The sequence below is a fragment of the Ursus maritimus genome, unplaced genomic scaffold (assembly GCF_017311325.1).
Source record: "Ursus maritimus isolate PB19 unplaced genomic scaffold, ASM1731132v1 scaffold_14, whole genome shotgun sequence".
Taxonomy (NCBI): Eukaryota; Metazoa; Chordata; class Mammalia; order Carnivora; family Ursidae; genus Ursus; species Ursus maritimus.
The window spans coordinates 44,599,493-44,619,097 of NW_024423786.1; the positions used below are offsets into that span (position 1 = coordinate 44,599,493).

At 57.7% G+C, this 19,605-nt stretch overlaps 1 protein-coding gene across 3 annotated transcripts; it reads left to right on the forward strand.

Moving 5' to 3' along the window:
- Positions 1-1,323: 1,323 nt before the first annotated feature.
- On the forward strand, positions 1,324-18,011 carry JAK3 (Janus kinase 3). Of its 3 annotated transcripts, none has more exons than XM_040629038.1 (24): positions 1,324-1,471; positions 3,826-4,023; positions 4,484-4,607; positions 4,925-5,036; positions 5,218-5,363; positions 5,785-6,079; positions 6,657-6,779; positions 6,879-7,036; positions 7,485-7,596; positions 7,819-8,005; positions 8,523-8,650; positions 8,868-8,999; positions 9,906-9,990; positions 10,736-10,863; positions 11,580-11,712; positions 11,788-11,939; positions 12,086-12,236; positions 12,917-13,056; positions 13,136-13,325; positions 13,767-13,891; positions 14,147-14,319; positions 14,923-15,040; positions 15,421-15,531; positions 16,686-18,011. In XM_040629038.1, exons 2-24 carry the CDS (start codon positions 3,840-3,842, stop codon positions 16,791-16,793), a joined length of 3,315 nt encoding a protein of 1,104 aa, XP_040484972.1. In that variant the 5' UTR covers positions 1,324-1,471; positions 3,826-3,839; the 3' UTR covers positions 16,794-18,011. The 3 variants fall into 3 exon arrangements, with proteins under 3 accessions (XP_040484972.1, XP_040484973.1, XP_040484974.1); XM_040629039.1 differs by having other exon boundaries at positions 3,830-4,023; XM_040629040.1 differs by lacking the exons at positions 1,324-1,471; positions 4,484-4,607 and having other exon boundaries at positions 3,892-4,023.
- Positions 18,012-19,605: the final 1,594 nt, after the last annotated feature.

Genomic DNA, 19,605 nt, shown 5'->3' on the forward strand with positions numbered 1-19,605 from the left:
TCCCCACACCTCCAGATCACTCTTTGGCTAATCCCACTTTGTCCTTGGATTTCAGTATCAAAGTCATTTCCTCCAGAAAGCCCTCCCAGATTCAGGGCCTCTCCTAGCACCCTGAGGACCACTGAGATAATTATTTTTTTTTTAAGTGTATTTATTTATTTAAGTAATCTCTACACCCAGTGTGGGACTCGAACTCACGACCTGGAGATCGGGAATTGCATGCTCTTCCCGCTGAGCCAGCCAAGCGCCCCTGGATATAGCTTAATATCATCTCTCCCACTAGACTGTCAGCTCCACCAGGCAGAGACTGAGTCAACTCTGGGAGGTCCCCGATAAGTGTCTGTGGGTCAACAAAATACATACACACCAAAGCCATTTTTGTGCCAGGACATGTGATGGGATTACGAGATGGAAGAGTCCTCTAAAATCTATTCCCCAAACTCTACTTTCTGGGGTAAGGACACTGGGCCAGGTCTCACCGGGATGCTGCCCTAGCCTCCTGCCTCCTCCACTCACGACAACTTCAGGAGCGTTAAAAAAATGACCAGACCTGACCCCTGTTCACCACTCTACTCCCCCAGTCCCTGACCTCTTACCTCTTCTTACCCCCTTCTTGCCTCCTCTCTGCTCAAAGTGCTGACCTCATTCCACCTCAGGGCCTTTGCACTTGAGCTGCCCTCCACCAGGAGTGCTCTTTCCTTGTCCTGCTTCAGATCCCGGCTCAATTAATCATGACCTCTGCACAGAGGTCCCCCCACTGCCACACCTACCACCCCCAGCCCCAGTCTGTGCCATCACCCTGCTTTTTCTTGTCATCCATAAGTAGTAATTGTTTCCCTGACAGACCAGAAGGTGAGGTGAGCCTGAAGGCAGGCCTGGTCCGCCTGGTTTGAGCTCTTCCTGGGGCTGGGCATAGGGCATGGTGCACAGAAGGGGACCATTATTTGTCCTAGGGTCTCCTGGGAGAAATACCCTGAAGAACTTGACCTTTGTCTGGGGCAACTTTCCTGCCTCCTTCCTGGGTAGATCCAGCCCAGTTCCCTTCTCTGGGTGCAAAATTAGTTCTGCTTGATACCCAGCCCAGATGTGCCTCAGATGGGTAAACTGAGGCCCAAGGAGCTAGGCCATTGCCAGGGGTCCCTAGTGAGTGAGCAGTTTGGAGCCTGCTGAGAACCCCTCTGTGACTGGGACCCTTCTCTGTGCTGTCGTTTCTCCTCCCTTTAGGTCCAGGGTTTCCAGCACTCTGTCCAAGGAGGACCACTGCTGTGGAGGCTTCTGGAAATTTCTGCCCCTCCGCGGCCAGGCCCTCTCCCCTCCCCGTTCCCCATCCCCCACATGGCCATGACTTTCGGTAAGTGACAGCAGCTCAGGAAGCTGAGGGGCCCACACAGGAAGGAGCCGACTGGGACTTTCCTCCTACTGCCTCCGGGCTCTGCCCTCCTGTCCTTAGCCCAGGCTTCCCAGCTGCCAGGTAAGAGCTGGCGGGGCCGCATGGCTCCGGGGTGGGGCTGGGGGGCAGTGTGTGAATGGCTGTGGCTGGGGACAAGGCAAGGCATCTGAGGAAAGCTGCCAGACAGACAGGAGTGGGGAGGGGCTGGCTCTGCGGCCTCTGACAAGGGCTTTCCCCTCCCAGCCTCAGCTTTTTCTGCATAAAATGAGGCCTCAAATTCCCAGCTCTGGACCTGTGCCGTGGGCCAGGAGTTCATGGTCCCTGGGGGCACAGTTCCCAGCCTCCACCCTCCCAAGACCCAGGCCAGAGCCTAGGGTGACCAACCAATCGTAGGGGATGTGGGGCTTTTGGTGTTAAAACAGGGGCGTTTTTCTGTGTCCCAAGCACCACCTCTGACTTTTTCTTTTTTTTTTTTTACCTTCAATATTTAAAATATTTACATATCTTTAAGACTGATTTTAAACAAAAGACACACACCGTGTGATTCCATTTACATAAAAGTGCAAAGACCAGGATTAAGTCCACTATTAGAAATAGGACAGTGATCACCTCTCCCAGAGCGACAGGGGCCCCAGGGCTCCTGCGACAGGGAATGTTCTGATTCCTGGTCTGGGGGCTGATGACATGGGAGTGTCCCTAGGAGGAAATTCTCTTCCACTCATGCCCTCCCTCCCCCATAGGAACTGCTAAACCACTGTGTCAAGGGACCTTCCTGTCTGGTTTAGCTGGCGTTTGTCAAGTGCTCACTGGGCATGTTGCCAAGGATTGTGCCAGTTAGGATTAAAAACGCTGACACCTTGGGCTCAGCTCAGCAAACCAAGCCAGGTGGGGAGTCAGCCCATTTCACAGCTGAGAAAGTGGAGTCCCAGCAGTGGGAGCCCTGCCAGGGTCACAAAGCTTGGGTCTTCCCCTATCCCAGCTCCAGGCTTATAGGCTGGGTGTACTTAAACCTCATTAATGCTGTCCCCTCCCCCACCTCCTACTACTATTCTGGAACGTGGTTTTTTGTTGTTGTTTTTTAAGAGTTTTATGTATTTATTTGAGAGAGAGTGAGAGAACGAGAGTGAGCGCACGCGCTCAAGCAAGGGGGAGGGGCAGAAGAAAAGGTAGAAGCCGATATCCCTGCTGAGCAGGGAGCCTGATGCAGGGCTGGATGCCAGGACCCTGGAATCGTGACCTGAGCCAAAGGCAGACACTTAACCAACTGAACCACCCAGGTGCCCCTGGAACATGTTTTTTTTGCCCAATATTTCTTTTGTATCTTCTTTATTCAGGTCAATGTAAGTGGGTCTTACTTACTTACTACTCTCCCTTCCCTGCTGGGCTCGAAGCCCAGCCCTTCCCTCTGCCTAGCCAGGGGCTCTGGGAATAAAGGGTGGGGGGCAGTTTCCTCCTGGGCCCATTCCAGGGAGGACTTCTTGCTACAGGGACCTAAACAGTGGGAGTGATAAAGGGGACAGAGACAGGTGATAGTGGTGGGCAGGTAAGACACAGAGGTCCCTATTGACTGAGGCATCAGTCTGGATCCGATGCATGCGGCAAGGCAGACATTACACCAGCTGGAAAAGCTTCCAGCCCCAGCCCCAGAAGAGCTTCGGTCTCCTAGACCCACAGGAAGTGATGGACCACCCGTATCCCCTTAAACCCCCATGTGCACAAACCAGTATCCATCTACTTCCTGGTCAGCAAATCTGTACCCCTGTGATTGATTGCTCATGCCTGCCTGGGGCAGGGGCTGTGGAGTAATGTTGGTGGGGAGGCTGCAGTGCAGACAGACTGGAGATGTCTGTCCTGGACTGACCAGAATACACACAAATTATGTGTGTCAACCATACTAAAAAAAGAAAAGAAAAGAAAAAGAATTCACACAAATTAGAGTGTAGACTATCTTTCAGACCCCAGCATACCCTTTACCAGGGGGGTCATGGCTCCTCACCTACCTTGCACACTCAGCTCCCCTGCCTCTTTCTCCATCTCTCTTTTATGTATATAACTTATTTATTTGAGAGAGTGTGCTTAAGAGAGAGCATGAGCGGGAGAGGGCAGGAGGGAGAAGCAGACTCCCCACTGAGTAGGAAGCCTGACGTGGGGCTTTCCGTGGGGCTTTCCGTGGGGCTTTCCGTGGGACTTGATCCCAGGACCCCGGGATCATGACCTGAGCTGAAGGCAGACGCTTAACCAACTGAGCCACCCAGGCGCCCCTCTCCATCCCTGTCTTTCTCTTTCTGTGTGTCTCTGTTCCTCTCTCCTCCCTCTTTCACCGGCTTCAACCTTACCTCACCCTGCAGTATCTCTGTCCCCCTGCCTCCCTAGAAGCTTTGTCGTCTTGTTCTCTCTGGCCAGAACTGAGTGACTGCCTCTCTCTGTGTGTCCAGACAGGCTACACCTAATGGCACCTCCAAGCGAGGAGACACCCCTGATCCCTCAGCGTTCCTGCAGCCTCTCGTCTTCAGAGGCTGGTGCCCTGCATGTGCTGCTGCCCCCTCGGGGCCCTGGACCCCCACAGCGCCTATCCTTCTCCTTTGGGGACCATTCAGCTGAAGAGCTGTGTGTTTGGGCTGCTAAGGCCAGTGGTGAGTGGGTCCCTAGAAGGCTGGGCCAAAGAGAGGGGTAGGGCTGTGGGAGGCCCAGATTGGGAGCTGGAATAGCCGTCAAGTGGGTCAGCATGGGAGCTGAGGCTCTGAGGGATGAATAAGAGTTTGGAAATGGAGGAAGGTGTTCAGGGAAAGGCTGTGCAAAGACTCAGAGGCACTTGAGGGCAAACAGTTGGTCATCCCTTGAGTTAAAGTGTGCAGTGGAGGGAGCCCTCTGGGGAGAGGGGCAGGGAGCCTCAGGAAGCAGGTTGTTGTGTGGATTCGCTGCTAAGGGCAATGGGGAGCCCTGGAGTGTGTGTGAGCAGGGGGAGGGCTGCAGTGTGAGAGCTGAAGGTGAGAAAGAGAGCCCTGTAGGGCGGCATGGGGTTCGTAATCATGGCAGCCCTGAAAGGGACTGATGGGGAGACTTAGGAGGGTGCTGATGGGGGCATCCCCTCAGGCATCCTGCCTGTGTACCACTCCCTCTTTGCTCTGGCCACGGAGGACCTGTCCTGCTGGTTCCCCCCGAGCCACATCTTCTCCGTGGAGGACTCAGGCACCCAAGTCCTGGTCTACAGGCTCCGGTAGGAAGCACATCACCCCTACTCCCACAGGCATGGGTTGAAGGTTACCAAGAGGGGATGCCCTTTGTTGAGGGCAAGGGGAGTTTAAAACAACAGTGATCCTACAACCTTATCATCTCCCTGCCCTTCCCGGTGGGTGCCCCAGGGAGGATGTGATCACTGCTCATTGCACAGATGAAGAACGGAGGCCAGAGAGTGTGCGCTGCTTGCCCAAGGTCATGTAGCAAGTCGGTGGCACAACCTGGGCTCTGTGAGGTCTCGGCAGGGTCTTCCACCCCTCCATATCCCTACTCCAGGCTTCTCCCCTTCCCCAACAGCTTTTACTTCCCCAACTGGTTTGGGCTAGAGAAGTGCCACCGCTTTGGGCTACGAAAGGACTTGGCCAGCGCCATCCTTGACCTGCCCGTCCTGGAGCACCTCTTCGCCCAGGTAGGGGTCTGCTGGGGCTTAGCCCCGGGTGGGGGGTGGGTCCACAGGGCAACCTCAAGGCTTGGAGTTGGGTGGCCTTGGCTGACCCTCTCTGTGGCAGCCCAGGGTTGGGAATTGGCCCAAGGGTGGGGGTCTGTAGGGCAACATCAGGGCTCACGGTTGGGCTGTGACCGGCCCCCAGCACCGAAATGACCTGGTGAGCGGCCGCCTCCCCGTGGGCCTCAGTCTCAAGGAGCAGGGTGAATGTCTCAGCCTGGCGGTGCTGGACCTGGCCCGGATGGCCTGCGAGCAGGCTCAGCAGCCTGAGGAGCTGCTAAAGACTGTCAGGTGAGGGCTTCCAGCCTGGGATCCCCAGTGGAGTCTACTTGGGAGTGAGCAAACGTGGCTTCACCGGGGCATCCCTAGAGTTCAAGCTCCCGTGAAGCTCCCCACCTACAAGCCTGCAGTATGTCCGTGTGACCCAAAGACCCCACCAACCCATACCCAGCCCCACTGAGGCTCCAGTCCCTGCCTCCCTCCTGCAGCTAAAGGCCTGTGTGTGTCCGTCTGTCTCGTGGACCCCAGTGGCCCTCCCCCACCCTGAGGTCCTTCCCCCCAGGCGTGTCCTTGAGTGTCTCCGTGTGTGCCTCGTGCCCCCCAACTGAGGCCACACTTCCGCCCCTCAACTAAAATTCGGGTTTGTGTGTGTCCCCGTCCATACCTGTGGAGATCCCTCCCCACAGTGAGGACCCGCTACCCCCACTCGTAGCTACAAGGTCTGCCTCCCCCCCGACCTGCGCGACCTGATCCAAGGCCTGAGCTTCGTGACGCGGAAGCGCATCCGGAGGACCGTGCGTCGGGCCCTGCGCCGCGTGACCGCCTGCCAGGCTGACAGGCACTCGCTCATGGCCAAGTACATTATGGACCTGGAGAGGCTCGACCCGGCCAGGGCGGTCGAGACCTTCCTCGTGAGCCTCCCTGGGGCTGCTGATGGTCAAGATGCGCAGGGGCTGCTCCGAGTGGCTGGTGACAGCGGCATCGCATGGTGTCCAGGAGGACAAGAGGTGTGGGCGGCTGCTCTGCGGGGCCAAGGGCAGGGGCGGGGCCTTGGAGGGGGGGCAGGAGAGTGGGCGGGGTGAAGGAGGCGAGAGACTGAGAGCTCCGACCGGGGCCGGCAGAGTGAGAGGTGGGGCTGAGCTAGAGGGGCGGGAATGGGAAAATGGGCGAGACTTAGAGGGAGGGGACTGGTTGGGCGGGGGCTCGGGGCGGGGCTTGCTGAAGGTCGGGGGAGGAGTCAGGACTGAGATGGGGCGGGGCTCCGGGCGGGACTGAGAAAGCCCGGGAGGTGGAGTGGTGCTAAGCGAGGGAGGGGCTCAGGGAGGGGACTCGCCGACAGAAGGAGACGGGGTTTAGCAGGGATGGGGTGGGAGACATTGGGGATGGGCTGGGGAGGGTTTGTGAGCGGTGGGATTGATAGAAGGGGCCGGGGTTTGGCAGGGGCGAGGTGGGAAGGGGCCGGGGCTGGGAGAGGCTGAGAGGATCCGGGCTTATGGCGTGGGTTGATGGGGTCCAAGTTTCCAAGATGGACTGGGGGCTCCGAGGGGACGGGATCGCCAGCTTCAGCCCTCCCCTTGATCCCAGGCCCTCCAGCCCTTCTGCGACTTTCCAGAAATTGTGGACATCAGCATCAAGCAGGCTCCGCGTGTTGGCCCGGCCGGGGAGCACCGCCTGGTCACCGTCACCAGGACAGACAACCAGATCCTGGTGGGTGCTGGACCCTTTCCCCTCCCGCCTAACCCCGACTGCGGGGACGCGGAACCGTCGCCTTCGGGCCGCAGCGGGCGCTGACGCGGATCCTCACAGGAGGCCGAGTTCCCGGGGCTGCCGGCCGCGTTGTCCTTCGTGGCGCTCGTCGACGGCTACTTCCGGCTGACCTCCGACTCCAGGCACTTCTTCTGCAAGGAGGTTGCTCCGCCGCGGCTGCTGGAGGAGGTGGCAGAGCAGTGCCACGGCCCCATCACGTAAGGGTCCGCCCCCCATGCCTGCCCTCCGCGGCCGGAGCTCGGTTCGAATCTTGGCCACTCCCCTTTCTGTGCCTCAGTGTCCTCCCCTCCCAGGAGCCTTGGACAGGGGTCAAGTGCTGGAACAGCGCCTGGTGCATGGTTGGCGCTCAGTGAGACTAGGCTCTCCTTTCTGCTGTCCAGCGCCGTGGCTTCCCTTTCTCTGATTCCTTGGGGCCCCAGGGCCAATTCCTGGGGATGGATGGCACCAGGGTCCACCTGCAGCCTCTTCTTTACTCCCCTAGTAGAAGCCCTGACCTTTGGCTCATTTTAAAAGCAGGAAGGAGACAGGGAATGTTAGCTGGTGAGGGTCCCGGGGCTTCAGAGGGACCAGGATTAGAACCCAAGTTTAGCTTGGGTTTCTCTGCCTCCATCTCTTTCTGTCTTTTCCTCCGGCCTTTCTCCACAGCCTGGATTTTGCCATCAACAAGCTCAAGACTGGGGGTTCACGTCCGGGCTCCTACGTTCTCCGCCGCAGTCCCCAGGATTTTGACTGCTTCCTCCTCACTGTCTGTGTCCAGGTTAGTCCACCACTAGAAGCCAGGTGCAGGGAGGGCTTCCTGAAGGAGATGACCTTTGATCTGAGACCTATTCCTTGAGGAAGAGGAGGGTAAAGGCATTCCCAGGGGTGGGAACAGCATATGCAAAGGCTTGGAGTTTGGAATGAGCCTGTGGTGCCCGAGGAAGATGGGGTGAGGGGAAGGTACTGCCCACTTCCACTCAGGGACCACTCCTCCTTGCAGACCCCCCTGGGTCCTGATTACAAGGGCTGCCTCATCCGGTGTGACCCCACGGGGACCTTCTCCCTGGCTGGCCTAGGCCGTCCCCACAGCAGTCTTCGAGAGCTCTTGGCAGCCTGCTGGGACGGCGGGCTGCACGTGGATGGGGTTGCGCTGAACCTCACAGTCTGCTGCACCCCCAAACCCAAAGGTGAGCCCACACCCTCCCCTGAGCTGAGCAATGGATCTGGGATCCTGCGTTGTGTGGCAAGGGGCAGGGATTGCAGGTCCAGATGGGTTAGGGAAAAAAAAGTGATTTATGGGCTTGTGGAATAGATGCCAGCTTCAGGCACGACAAGGTCCAGTAGCGGCTGGATCCAAGAGCTGTCACTGACACTTAGACTCTCTCCATCTCTTGCCTCTTCCTCTGGGTGAATTTCACTCTCAGACAAACCCCTTGGATGGGGCAACTCTGAGGTGTGAGTTCTTCAGAGTCTTCCAGAATCTCTAGCAGGACTGAGACTAGGTTGCCCACAGGGTTGCCTGTTCTTCGGTGACCCCCCCCTCCCAGTGGGGCTTCCTAGAGTCTCAAATAAACCACGAACCTTGGATTCCTCACCCCAGGGTTGGCTTCTGGGGGAGACCCCAAATCAAGGCAGGGCCTGAGCAAACCTTAGGGAACCTTCCACTGCTGACCTCTGTTTTTCTTCCTCCACCTCCTCCCGTAGAAAAGTCCAACCTGATTGTGGTGCGGAGGGGTTGCAACCCCCCCACGTCGTCCCCTGTTCAGCCCCAATCCCAATGCCAGCTGAGTCAGATGACGTTTCACAAGATCCCTCCTGAGAGCCTGGAGTGGGTATGTGGCCCCAGGAGATGGAAGGGGGACCTCACGTTGGGATCCAGACACTGGGTCCACATCACACTCATTCACATCTCTGCTGTGTGGCCTCAAGCATGTGACATAACCTCCTTTGCCTCTGTTTCATTATCTGTAAAATGGGGCCAGGGCCGGGGGCCAGGATCCCCTCAGGAGCCCCCTTACCAGCCTCTCCTGTTGCCCCCTCACCCTCCAGCATGAGAACTTGGGTCACGGGTCCTTCACCAAGATTTACCGGGGTTGTCGCCATGAGGTCGTGGAGGGCGAGGCCCGGGAGACGGAGGTGCTGCTCAAAGTGATGGATGCCAAGCATAAAAACTGCATGGAGGTGAGTGTGATGGGGACCAGGACTTTGGGGTCAGGACTGGCTGGAGAGAGCATTATGGATTCAGAGAAATTTAAAAACACACAGGTCTTAAAATGTCAGAAACGTAGCTGCAGCATCTCCAAACCATGGAACACAGAAGGGTCGGGGAATTTAGATGCAAACAGAAAAAGTACACCAAACAGAAGAAACAGCCAGTGCAAAGGTCCTGAGGCAGGGTTGTGCCTGGCATTTTTTTTTTTAAGATTTTATTTATTTATTTGACAGAGAGAGAGAGAGAGAGCACAAGCAGGGGGAGCAGCTGAGGGAGAGGAAGAAGCAGATTCCCTGCTAAGCAGGGAGCCCAACGCAGGGCTCGATCCCAGGACTGTGGGGTCATGACCCGAGCTGAAGGCAGACACTTAACCAACTGAGCCACCTGGGCACCCCCGTGCCTGGCATGTTTAAGGAACAGTGAGGAGGGGGTGTCTGGTTTGCTCGGTTGGAAGAGCGTGCGACTCTTAATCTCAGGGTCATGAGTTCGAGCCCCACACTGGGTGCAGAGATTACTAAAATAAATAAAACTGAAAAAAAAAGTGAAGAAGGGCCAGTGGGCTGGAGAGGAGCGATCAAAGGAGAAGAGGGGAGTGATGTGGATGGAAGCGTCAGCAGGGGTTGTGCCAGCCAGGGAAGGCTTGAGCCCTCCTTGAACCCCAAGTCTGTGTGAGTGACCCAAGGTAGATTACAGTGGGGACTTCCAGCCCCATGATACAGAGTCCTGTGTATGCTGGTGGTGGACTCCAAGGTCAAAGGAGGCTTGTGGTGAGGGGTCCTCCTGAGGCTGATCTGTGAGCAGCAAGTTTGGGGTGCTTGGCCAGACCCTAGAGTGGGAGGAATGCATGGACCTTCTCTCCCTTCTCCTCTCCCCAGTCATTTCTGGAAGCAGCGAGTTTGATGAGCCAAGTGTCATACCAGCATCTTGTGTTGCTCCATGGCGTGTGCATGGCTGGAGACAGTGAGAGACAACCCCCCTCCCCCCTCCCCCACCCCCACCCTCGCCCCCACCCCCGCCCCCACCCCCGCCCTTCCTCATGGAGATGGTCTATAGCGACACTACGATACAAATCCAGAGCCCGCCCTGGCTGGAGCCCCCATGTCCCCCAGGGTCCATCACCTTGTTACCTGTGGCCTTCATTTGTCACTCTTGGGGCAGCAGCTCTAGGCTCCCACCAAGACTCAGCCCCGCAGAATTATCTCAAGTCAGACAGGCCCGGGTTCCAATGCCCCCCCTTCTGTAGCTTTGCAAGGGCCGAGTTACCGCTCCAAGCTCCAGTCCCACCAGATCAGTACGGCAGCTATTTACCGGGAGCCCAGGATGGGCCAGGAGCTGCGCTGGGCACTGTGGGTGGTCAGGGGCTGCTAGGCCAGCATGGAGGTTAGGCAATGATTCTGGATAGGCAAAGATAAGTTCAAAGCAGAGAAGGCAAAGGTAAGTAGGAATTAAGGAAGAGGAGGAGGAAGGATGTTCCAGACAGAACATGCGAAGGGCTGGAAGTGAGATGCGGAGAGAGTACAGTGCCTTCCAGGCATCTCGGGGGCAATCGGTCCCATAAGTGAGGAGGAGGAGAGGTGAGTAGGGTAAGGATGGAGGGAACCAGAACCGAGAGCTCCGGGGACCCCTGAGGGTGGGGCGGGGGCGGAGCCTGTTCAACACGGATGCAGTCCTGCCCCCCAGCCCTGCCCCTCCCTGCTGCCGCCAGGTATCATGGTGCAGGAGTTTGTACACCTGGGAGCTCTGGACACGTACCTGCTCAAGTCTGGCCACCTGGTGCCAGCCAGCTGGAAGCTGCAGGTGATCAAGCAGCTGGCCTACGCCCTCAACTACCTGGTGAGTGCTCCTCTGCTTGCTCTACCCTCTATGTACAGAATGGAGGGGCAATTGAGAGTGGGCTCTGTGGTATGGATAGGAGTTTGGCAAGGATGTAAGGGGAGGGCATTTTAGACTGAGGGCACAGCATATGTACAGGCTCAGAGGTGTCAGAGCAGGAGAAGGGAACAGGTGGTCATTGGTGGCTTTCAGGGGGAGTAGCGAGCCCTGAGGCTGGGCAGAGGGAAGGCTTGCCAGAAGAGGGACCGTGGGAGCTGGGCCTTGAGGGTTGAATAAAATCTCAAGTGGAGAAAAGGAGGGTATGTCAGGTTGAGAGCACAGCCTGGGCCAAGGCCTGCAGCTTAGAGGATGGGTTGTGTGTCCTGGGAGGCATCCGGCCGTTCAGTTGGCAGGAGACCGGGGTAGGGGTGTGGAAGACAGAATGTCATAGAAGAGTGAGCAAGTATCTCAAAGGGCCCTGAATGCTAGGCTGAGGACCTCTGACTTTATCCGAAAGGCAATAGGGAGCCACAGGGTGGGTTTGAAAGGGGAGGGACACAGGGCAGCCAAAGGGGTGAACCAGAGGAGGGAAGACAGGTGGCCAGTAGTCTAGGGAATGGTTTAGAAGTATGGTCTGAGCAGCCCCAGGTGGGCTTTGAAGGATGTGTAGTGGCTCTCCAGCCAGACCGTTCATCCAGCAAACCCTCCCTGGCATTCTCTATGCCTGGCCCATGTAGGAAGACAAAGGCCTCCCCCATGGCAATGTCTCAGCCCGGAAGGTGCTCCTGGCTCGCGAAGGGGCTGATGGGAACCTGCCCTTCATCAAGCTGAGTGACCCTGGTGTCAGCCCCACTGTGCTAAACCGGGAGAGTAAGTACAGAAGGGTGGAGGGAGGGGCCTAGTGGGGCAGGGAATCAGACCCCTGACCCCAGCCCCACTCCCCAGTGCTCACTGACAGGATCCCCTGGGTGGCCCCTGAGTGTCTCCAGGAGGCCCGGACACTTGGCTTGGAAGCCGACAAGTGGGGTTTTGGTGCCACAGTCTGGGAGGTGTTCAGCGGGATCCCGATGCCCATCAGCACCCTGGATCCTGCCAAGGTCAGAGCACCAGCACTGACCTCTAGAGTGCCCGTTTGGGAGAAGGGTGGACTGAGGTCCAGCTTGGGGAGGATGGGCTGGTTGGGGCAGAGGGGGGGACTCCTGAGGATGCTCTGGGAGTGACCGGCCACTCTTCTGGACCTCAGAAGCTCCAGTTTTATGAGGAACAGCAGCAGCTGCCTGCCCCCAAGTGGATGGAGCTGGCCACACTGATCCAACAGTGCATGGCCTATGAGTCAGGCCAGAGGCCCTCCTTCCGCGCCATCATCCGTGACCTGAACAGCCTCATCACTTCAGGTGCCCATTGGGCTGGGCAGGGTGGGCAGGGCTGGCATGTCATATCAGGCCGGGGGGGGGAGGGGAGTGACATTTGCCTGCAGAACTGGGCCTGTGTGCTTGGCAGGGTTGGAGGGGTTGGTGACTGCAACAGTCAGCATGAGCCTCAGCTGCTGCTGTAACAAGCAGACCCCCTCAGCTCCAGGTTGAACATGATGGATAGTTCCTTCTCATTCAGGGAGGGGGTCCAGGTCAACAGGCACCTCTCCCTTTGTGGCTCCACCCATCCCATGGCCTCAGGTCCCTGTTGGATCCTCTGCAGACAAGAGAGAGGGAGACTGTGGAGGGTCCCATGCTAGATTTCCACGGGCCAGGCCTGAAAGAGCAGCCAGCATTTCTCCCCCATCAGCCTGAGCTCAATCCTGCACCACGCTTCACAGCAGTGGAGTCTGGGAAATGCCTTTCTGTCTCCAAAGCTAGATGTAGTTTGCACAGCACGCAGAACACATAAGGGGTCTGCCTTTGCCCAGGTGGCCTCTTTTCCCAGCCCCCCCCCCCCAGCAAAGTACCCTTAGGCTTGCAGTGGCCCTGCCATAATGCACAGAGAAGGTAAGTGTGCAGATCGAAGTCCCCTAGCAAGTCAGCTTAGGAAGGGGACCCAAGGCCCAATGCACCAGTCACTTACTAGCCGTGTCCCGCAGATTATGAGCTCCTCTCAGACCCCACGCCCGGTGCCTTGGCGCCCCGTGACGGGCTATGGAATGGCGCCCAGCTCTACGCCTACCAGGACCCTACCATTTTTGAGGAGAGACACCTCAAGTACATCTCACAGCTGGGCAAGGTGAGGCGGGCCGGGCCGGGCCAGGCGAGGAAGCACCCGTGCAGCCATGCGCTTGGACACCAGCCCTGCTGTCCTCCAGGGTAACTTCGGCAGCGTGGAACTGTGCCGCTATGACCCGCTGGGTGACAACACGGGCGCCCTAGTGGCAGTGAAGCAGCTGCAGCACAGCGGGCCAGACCAGCAGAGGGACTTTGAGAGGGAGATCCAGATCCTCAAAGCCCTTCACAGCGACTTCATCGTCAAGTACCGCGGTGTCAGCTATGGCCCAGGTGAGCCACTTCCCCAACGGGGGGCTCTTCAGAGCACACACCCTCATCCTCCTGCAGTAGCATTTTAGGGTGGTCTGGGAACACCAGGAGGGGCGCTGTTGATGCTCTTTGTCCAGATTTGGATGGCCACGGGTTCGAATTCCCGCTGTCTCCCTTAGCAGCTGGGAGACCTCAGGCAGGCGATTTAACCTCTCTGAGCATCGATTTCTCTACCTGAAAAAGGGGTCATTATCAGGTTTAAATGAATCAATGTAGTTTGTAGAAAGTACTGAAGAGCCATTGGCGAAACCTGCCGTTGTTGCTGTTCCCATTTTACAGAGAGCAATATTGAGGCTGGGAGGGGCCCAGGGTGTACTCTGATAGAGGAGAAGAATCGGGAGGGGCAGTAGACAGAGCTGGGCCCTGCGGTGACTCCTCCCAGCCTCCCCTCCTTTCACCTAGGCCGTCAGAGCTTGCGGCTGGTGATGGAGTACCTGCCCAGCGGCTGCCTGCGCGACTTCCTGCAGCGGCACCGCGCGCGCCTCGACGCCAGCCGCCTGCTCCTCTACGCCTCGCAGATCTGCAAGGTGCGGGGCGTGCCCCGGGACCCGGGACCCGGGGGCTGAGGGGGCTAAGTCTGGGCGGGGGTCTGCGTGGAGTTGTGGGGAAGGCTGAGGGTTGAAGTTTGGGGTCCAGGTCAGGTTGGAGGAGTGGTTGAGTTAGGGCTGAGGTCAGGACTGGAGGGCAGGATGGGTCCAGGGCAGGGTTAGGCTTGGGGTCTGGGATGGGTTTGGATTGGATTCCAGGTTATGCTGGAGTCTGTACGTCACGCTCGCCTGTAGGGCATGGAGTACCTGGGCTCCTGCCGCTGCGTGCACCGCGACCTGGCAGCGCGTAACATCCTGGTGGAGAGCGAGACGCACGTCAAGATCGCCGACTTTGGCCTCGCCAAGCTGCTGCCACTCGACAAAGACTACTACGTGGTCCGCGAGCCCGGCCAGAGCCCCATCTTCTGGTGGGGACCCCGCCCTGGCCCACCTCTCCTCCCCACTACTTTGGCGCCTACCTCGCTCCCACCTTCGTGAGCCCGCTGTGGCCCCGCCCTTCCCATAGTCCTGGTCCAGCCCCTAGCGCGATGGCCGCGCCCCCTCGACACTGGCCCCGCCCCTGCCCCTACATCTACGGCCCGTCCTGACCCGGCCCAGGCCCCCCACTTCTCCCCACGACCCTGGCTCCTCCCCTGCCTCCACCGTCCTGGCCCCGCCCCTCCTCCCCGCTGTCCTGGGCCCGCCCCGGCTCCGCCCCTCCCGCAGCCCCAGCCCTTCCCAGGCCACGGCCTTCCTACCGGTGTACCGTCCCTTCCCCACAGCCTGGTCCCATCCCACTCCGCCCCTCGGCACTGGCCCCGCCCCCAAGAGCCACTGCTCCGCCCTGATCCCGCCCAGACCTTCCGTAGTGTTGGAGAATATCCCACAGGCAGAGAAACTCTGACCCCGGAGCTGGGACTGACCTTCTCATAGCCCCCACCTACCACTGACCAGCTCTCTCAGCGCAAGGATGATCCCTTTCCCGTACTCTGCCTCACTTTCTCATCCGAAGATCTCTTGTCCCCTTCTAGGTATGCCCCAGAGTCCCTCTCTGACAACATCTTCTCGCGCCAGTCGGATGTCTGGAGCTTCGGGGTCGTCCTGTACGAGCTTTTCACCTACGGCAACAAGAGTTGCAGCCCCTCAGCCGTGAGTCAGCACCCCTGGATCCCCAGTACCCTCCTCTCCCCAACCCCTTACCGGCCAATCCCTGCCCTGTTTGTGCCCGAGTCACTCTTTTGCTCAGTGTCACCTGGTTCCAGCATTATATAGGCCCTCTATAATGGAGAGGACCTCTCTTCACTAAGGCTGACCCCCACTACCAGGGGCAGCCCCCTCCCCCTCCATCACAGGTGACTCCATCTCCTCCCTTAGGGATGGCCCCTCCCCCCCCCCGTGATTCTCTCCCTCCCTTCACTATGGCTGCCCCCTGCCCCGCATCCCAACCCCCTCCCCAATCATTGGCGGCCCCTTCTCCCTCCTTCACGGATGGCACCTCCCTCACCACGGGTGCTCCCTCTTGGTCCCAGGAGTTCCTGCGGATGATGGAATGTGATCGAGATGTCCCCGCCCTCTGCCGCCTCCTGGAGCTGCTGGCTGAGGGCCAGAGGCTGCCCGCGCCTCCTGCCTGCCCTGGTGAGGTGAGCACTGGAGGGCCTGCCTCAGTTTCCCTCTCTAGATTTTCCTGGGCAAGCCAGCTGACCCCTTTGGGTCTCCCCACCTCCTGTTGTCTCTTGATTGAGAGCATACCCCGGGGTATGAATCCGAAGGGGATTTTGTGTATGGCAAGTCACAAACTCTTTCAGATCCTCAATTTACCCATCTCCAAAATGGGAATAACAATGCCTTATGGGGTGGGGGAAGATCAGACAAGTTAACACCTCTCCAGTGCTCAGCTTAGAGTCCAGCACGCTGTCAACACTCCATAAATGTTAATGACTCTTACAGCTGTCCTCACAACTTTTGTGGAAATGTCTGACATGAGGTTGGTCATTCATAAATTGATCTGCCCAGGGGCACCTGAGTGGCTCAGGCAGTTAAGCGACTGACTGTTGGTTTCCGCTCAGGTCATGATCCCTGGGTGATGAGATCAAGCCCCACGTCAGGCTCTGCACTGGGTGTGGAGTTTGCTTGAGATTCTTTCCTCCTCCCTCTCCTCCCCCATGCTCCTCCCCCAATGCACGTGCTCTCTCTCTCAAATAAATAAATAACATCTTTATAAATAAATAAATAAATAATTATCTGCCCAGGCCACAAATGTTTATTGAGCACTGACTGTGTGCCAGGCTCTGTGCTGGGTGCTGGGGACCCAGCAGGGGATAGAACAGATACTATGCTGTCCTCCTGGTAACCAGCAGAGGCTAACAAGAATATTCTGGTAGTTATCAGTGTCTGGAAACAGTTGAACAGGGGGAAATGAGGGGGTGTGGTTGTGGTCAGGGAGGGCCCTTAGAGGGGGTGATCCTGAAGGAGGAGGAGGAGCCTACCCATGGGGAAAGCTGGGAGAGGGCATTCTCAGTGGTGGACACAGCAGGTGCAAAGGCCCTGAGGTGGAATGAGTTTGATGCATTTAAATAATGAGATGGGGGCAGATGTGGCTGCAGGGAACAAGAGAGAAGGTGATGGAAGGAGACAGGGGAGGGCGATGAGAGTTTGTTCTAAGACCTTTAGGGAGCCATGGAGGCTTTGGAGCAGGGGAGGGATGGAATCTAATCTATGTTTTAAAACTGTGAATAGGAGTCATGTCCTTCCTATCACTCATATGTGACCCTGTTGTCTCCTCCCACCCCATCAGGTTCATGAGCTCATGAAGCTATGCTGGGCCCCTAGCTCGCAAGACCGGCCAACATTCAGTGCCCTGGGCCCCCAGCTGGATGCGCTATGGAGTGCCAGCCGGGGGTAGCAGAGAGTGTGACACTCACACCTTCCCTGCTTGTCTGGAGGGAGAAACCCACTTACTTCATTTTTCTATCTGCTGCACACATATCTCTGGGTTCTGGTCTTTGTGGACTGGCTGTGTGACCTTGGGCAGGAAGTTGCCCCTCTCTTGGCTTCTGGCTTCACAGAGACCCCCATGGGGCAAATAACATTGCATTTGGGCAGCACCTCTGGCTTGTGGGGCAACAGCAGGCTTGTGGAGGCAGGAACTTGTAAAGATCCAAGATGAATGCCTCGGTGGGACCTGCTATGCCTTGCCCCCAGAATTGAGAAACCAGATTCAAGCCCCTCCCATCTTCCGATCCTCTCAGGGTTTGGCCTCGAGCTTCCTGTCTCAGGAAAGACGTTGCAGAGCTTTAAGTGTATGATCTCAGGCTTCTGTTCCCACATCCCCCTTTGCTGGGGGAGGCCACAGAGAAGAGCAGTTAGCGCTGTTTGGAAATTCACTTTTTGGGAGGAGCCTGCATGACTTTTTGGGATCGTGTGAGGGGCCGGGAGAGGCTGGGGTCCCAGTCCCCCCTAACTGTACCAGAGCGCCCCGGGGCTTCCGTTTGCCCACTTGAACACTGGGACCCTTTCTGTCCTGACCGGAGGGTCACACAGTTGATGACGCTGGAGACTTACAGGACCTTTGCAGCAGCTGAGGGAAGGAAAGGCATTCTTGGCAGAGGGAACAGCATGGTGAGAGTGAGGAGGCTCAGAGTACAGAGGTTAAGAGCCCGGTGTTGGAGCCTACGGTTCTGCCACTTATTTGCCGTGTGATGGTAGGCAACTTGCCTCCCGTACTGGGTCTCAGTTCCATCCCCTGTACAATGGGCACATAAATGGTGCTGTCCTCTTCCTGTACCCAGGCAGCTTTTGAAGGCTTGTGAGAAGGCATCTGGTGCAGGTTAAGCCCTTCCCTCCCCCTCATTCCTCACCTGCCTGCAGTCTTTTCTGCCACGTTTGCCCCCCCCTCAAAAACTCTTATTTATCTCTCAAAACCCCAGCTGTCACCACCCTGCAGCCTCCCCTGGCAGGCTCCCACCTCTCCTCACCCACCATGTAATTCCCTCTGACTGGAGGGCTGAGGTGTCTGTTCAGATCCCTCTCCTCTGACCTGGAGGCTCCCTGGGGGCTGGGCTGGGCTGGGCACAAAGGGGACTCTGGGAGCATTGGTTGAATGAATAAAGTTCAGTGGAAAGAATGGTGTGTGGCTGGACTTGGGTGATGGGGAATTTTGGCGGGGGGTGTAAGCTGGGGAGGAATGTGGTTAGGGCTGGGCAATGGAGATCCCCTGGGGGCCACGATGGGAGCCTCAGGGTAGGCAGGGGGAGGAGAGACATCAGGGTGGCGCATTGGCTGGGGTCCTGGAGGACAGAACCCTACCCCCAGCTCCAGCTGCTGGCCTTGGCTCTGTCCTAAGGAACTGATTACAGGCTCTTGGTGGGTGGAAGGAACAGGCTGCTCTGGGGGGTTCAGAGGGCAAGGTTGGGGTGGGAGGCTGTGGGGAGGGGTCCAACATCAGTAGGGGCCAAGCAAGTCTCCCTCAGGACTGCTGGACAGATATGAGGAGTAATAGAAAGACAGAGACCGAGAGAGATAGAAGAGATTGAGAAGGAGAGACAGACTCAGAGAGACAGAGAGGGCAGGAGAGAGACAGTCTCCCTCCCTCTTGCCCACTCTCTTAGCCCAGGGAAAGCCACCTGCTTCGGTGAAAAGCAGGAGGGGTGCTCTGGGCTCAAGCAAGACAGGGGTTTTCAGCTCAGGCTCTCCCTTGCCTTGGATGGAGTGTCCTTCCTTCTCTCTGCTCTAGTTTCCCTCCTTGGTAAACCGAAGTCATAGTGAGCAAACACAGCCAGCTTCATTCCAGGCCCTCCAGTCCCTGCCCTGCCCAAGGAGACCCTGATATGGGAGAGACAGAGCCAGCCAACAGCCCCAGCCCCAGCCTCCCCTGGACCCCCTCCCTGAGCCTCAGTGTCCTTATTGATACAGGAATAAGGACAGCAAGATTCTGATTGTCCCTGGTCTCAGATGGCTGGCTGCCCAACCCCCACCCTGTGGAATCATTCTCCGTTTATCTAGTTCAGCTCCCTAAAATGGTTGTTGTTGTTGTTATAAAGACTCAGCCTATCAATAACCAGTGTTGATGTTAAAACCACCGTTGTGGCTTTTACTATGATTGCAAGATCCCCTTCAGCACCACCCATCAGGAAACTTTGAAAAAGTAAAGGCTTATTACTCACAAGACCTCAGAGTTACACAGCCGACCTAGGGCTGCACCCCGAGGTCACCGGTGGAAACAGGGAGCCAACTTGGGCTTGCGGCTCTGCTTTTATTGGGGTCCAGGGTGGGGGGGCCTAGGGTTTCCCTGGCTCACTCCTCATTGGTGGATTTCAGACACAGAGCGGGCATTGAATGCTCTGAGCTGGTTGGCACATGGCTCTCTTCCCTGGACGTGGTGGCCTGAATCACCGGTGTCCCCAATCACCACCGCGTGGGGCTGCCGAGGCTCTCCCGCCGTGGACTCACTCCTGTTTCACAGCTCTGGAGGCTGGAAGTCAGGGTGCCGGAGCTGAGGATGCTTCCTGGCTGCCACCTGGCTGCCTTCTGGCCAGTTGCTCATGTGGAGAAGGAGGGGGTGTGGGGGCACGGTCTCTCACACCCCCTTCTTAGGAGAGCACGAATCCCATTGCAAACCCCCCTTCCACTCCCTGATGATCTCCCAGAGCCCCCATGTCCACAGACACCATCACAATGGCGAGTCAGGCTTAAACATAGGAATTGGGGGGGGGGGG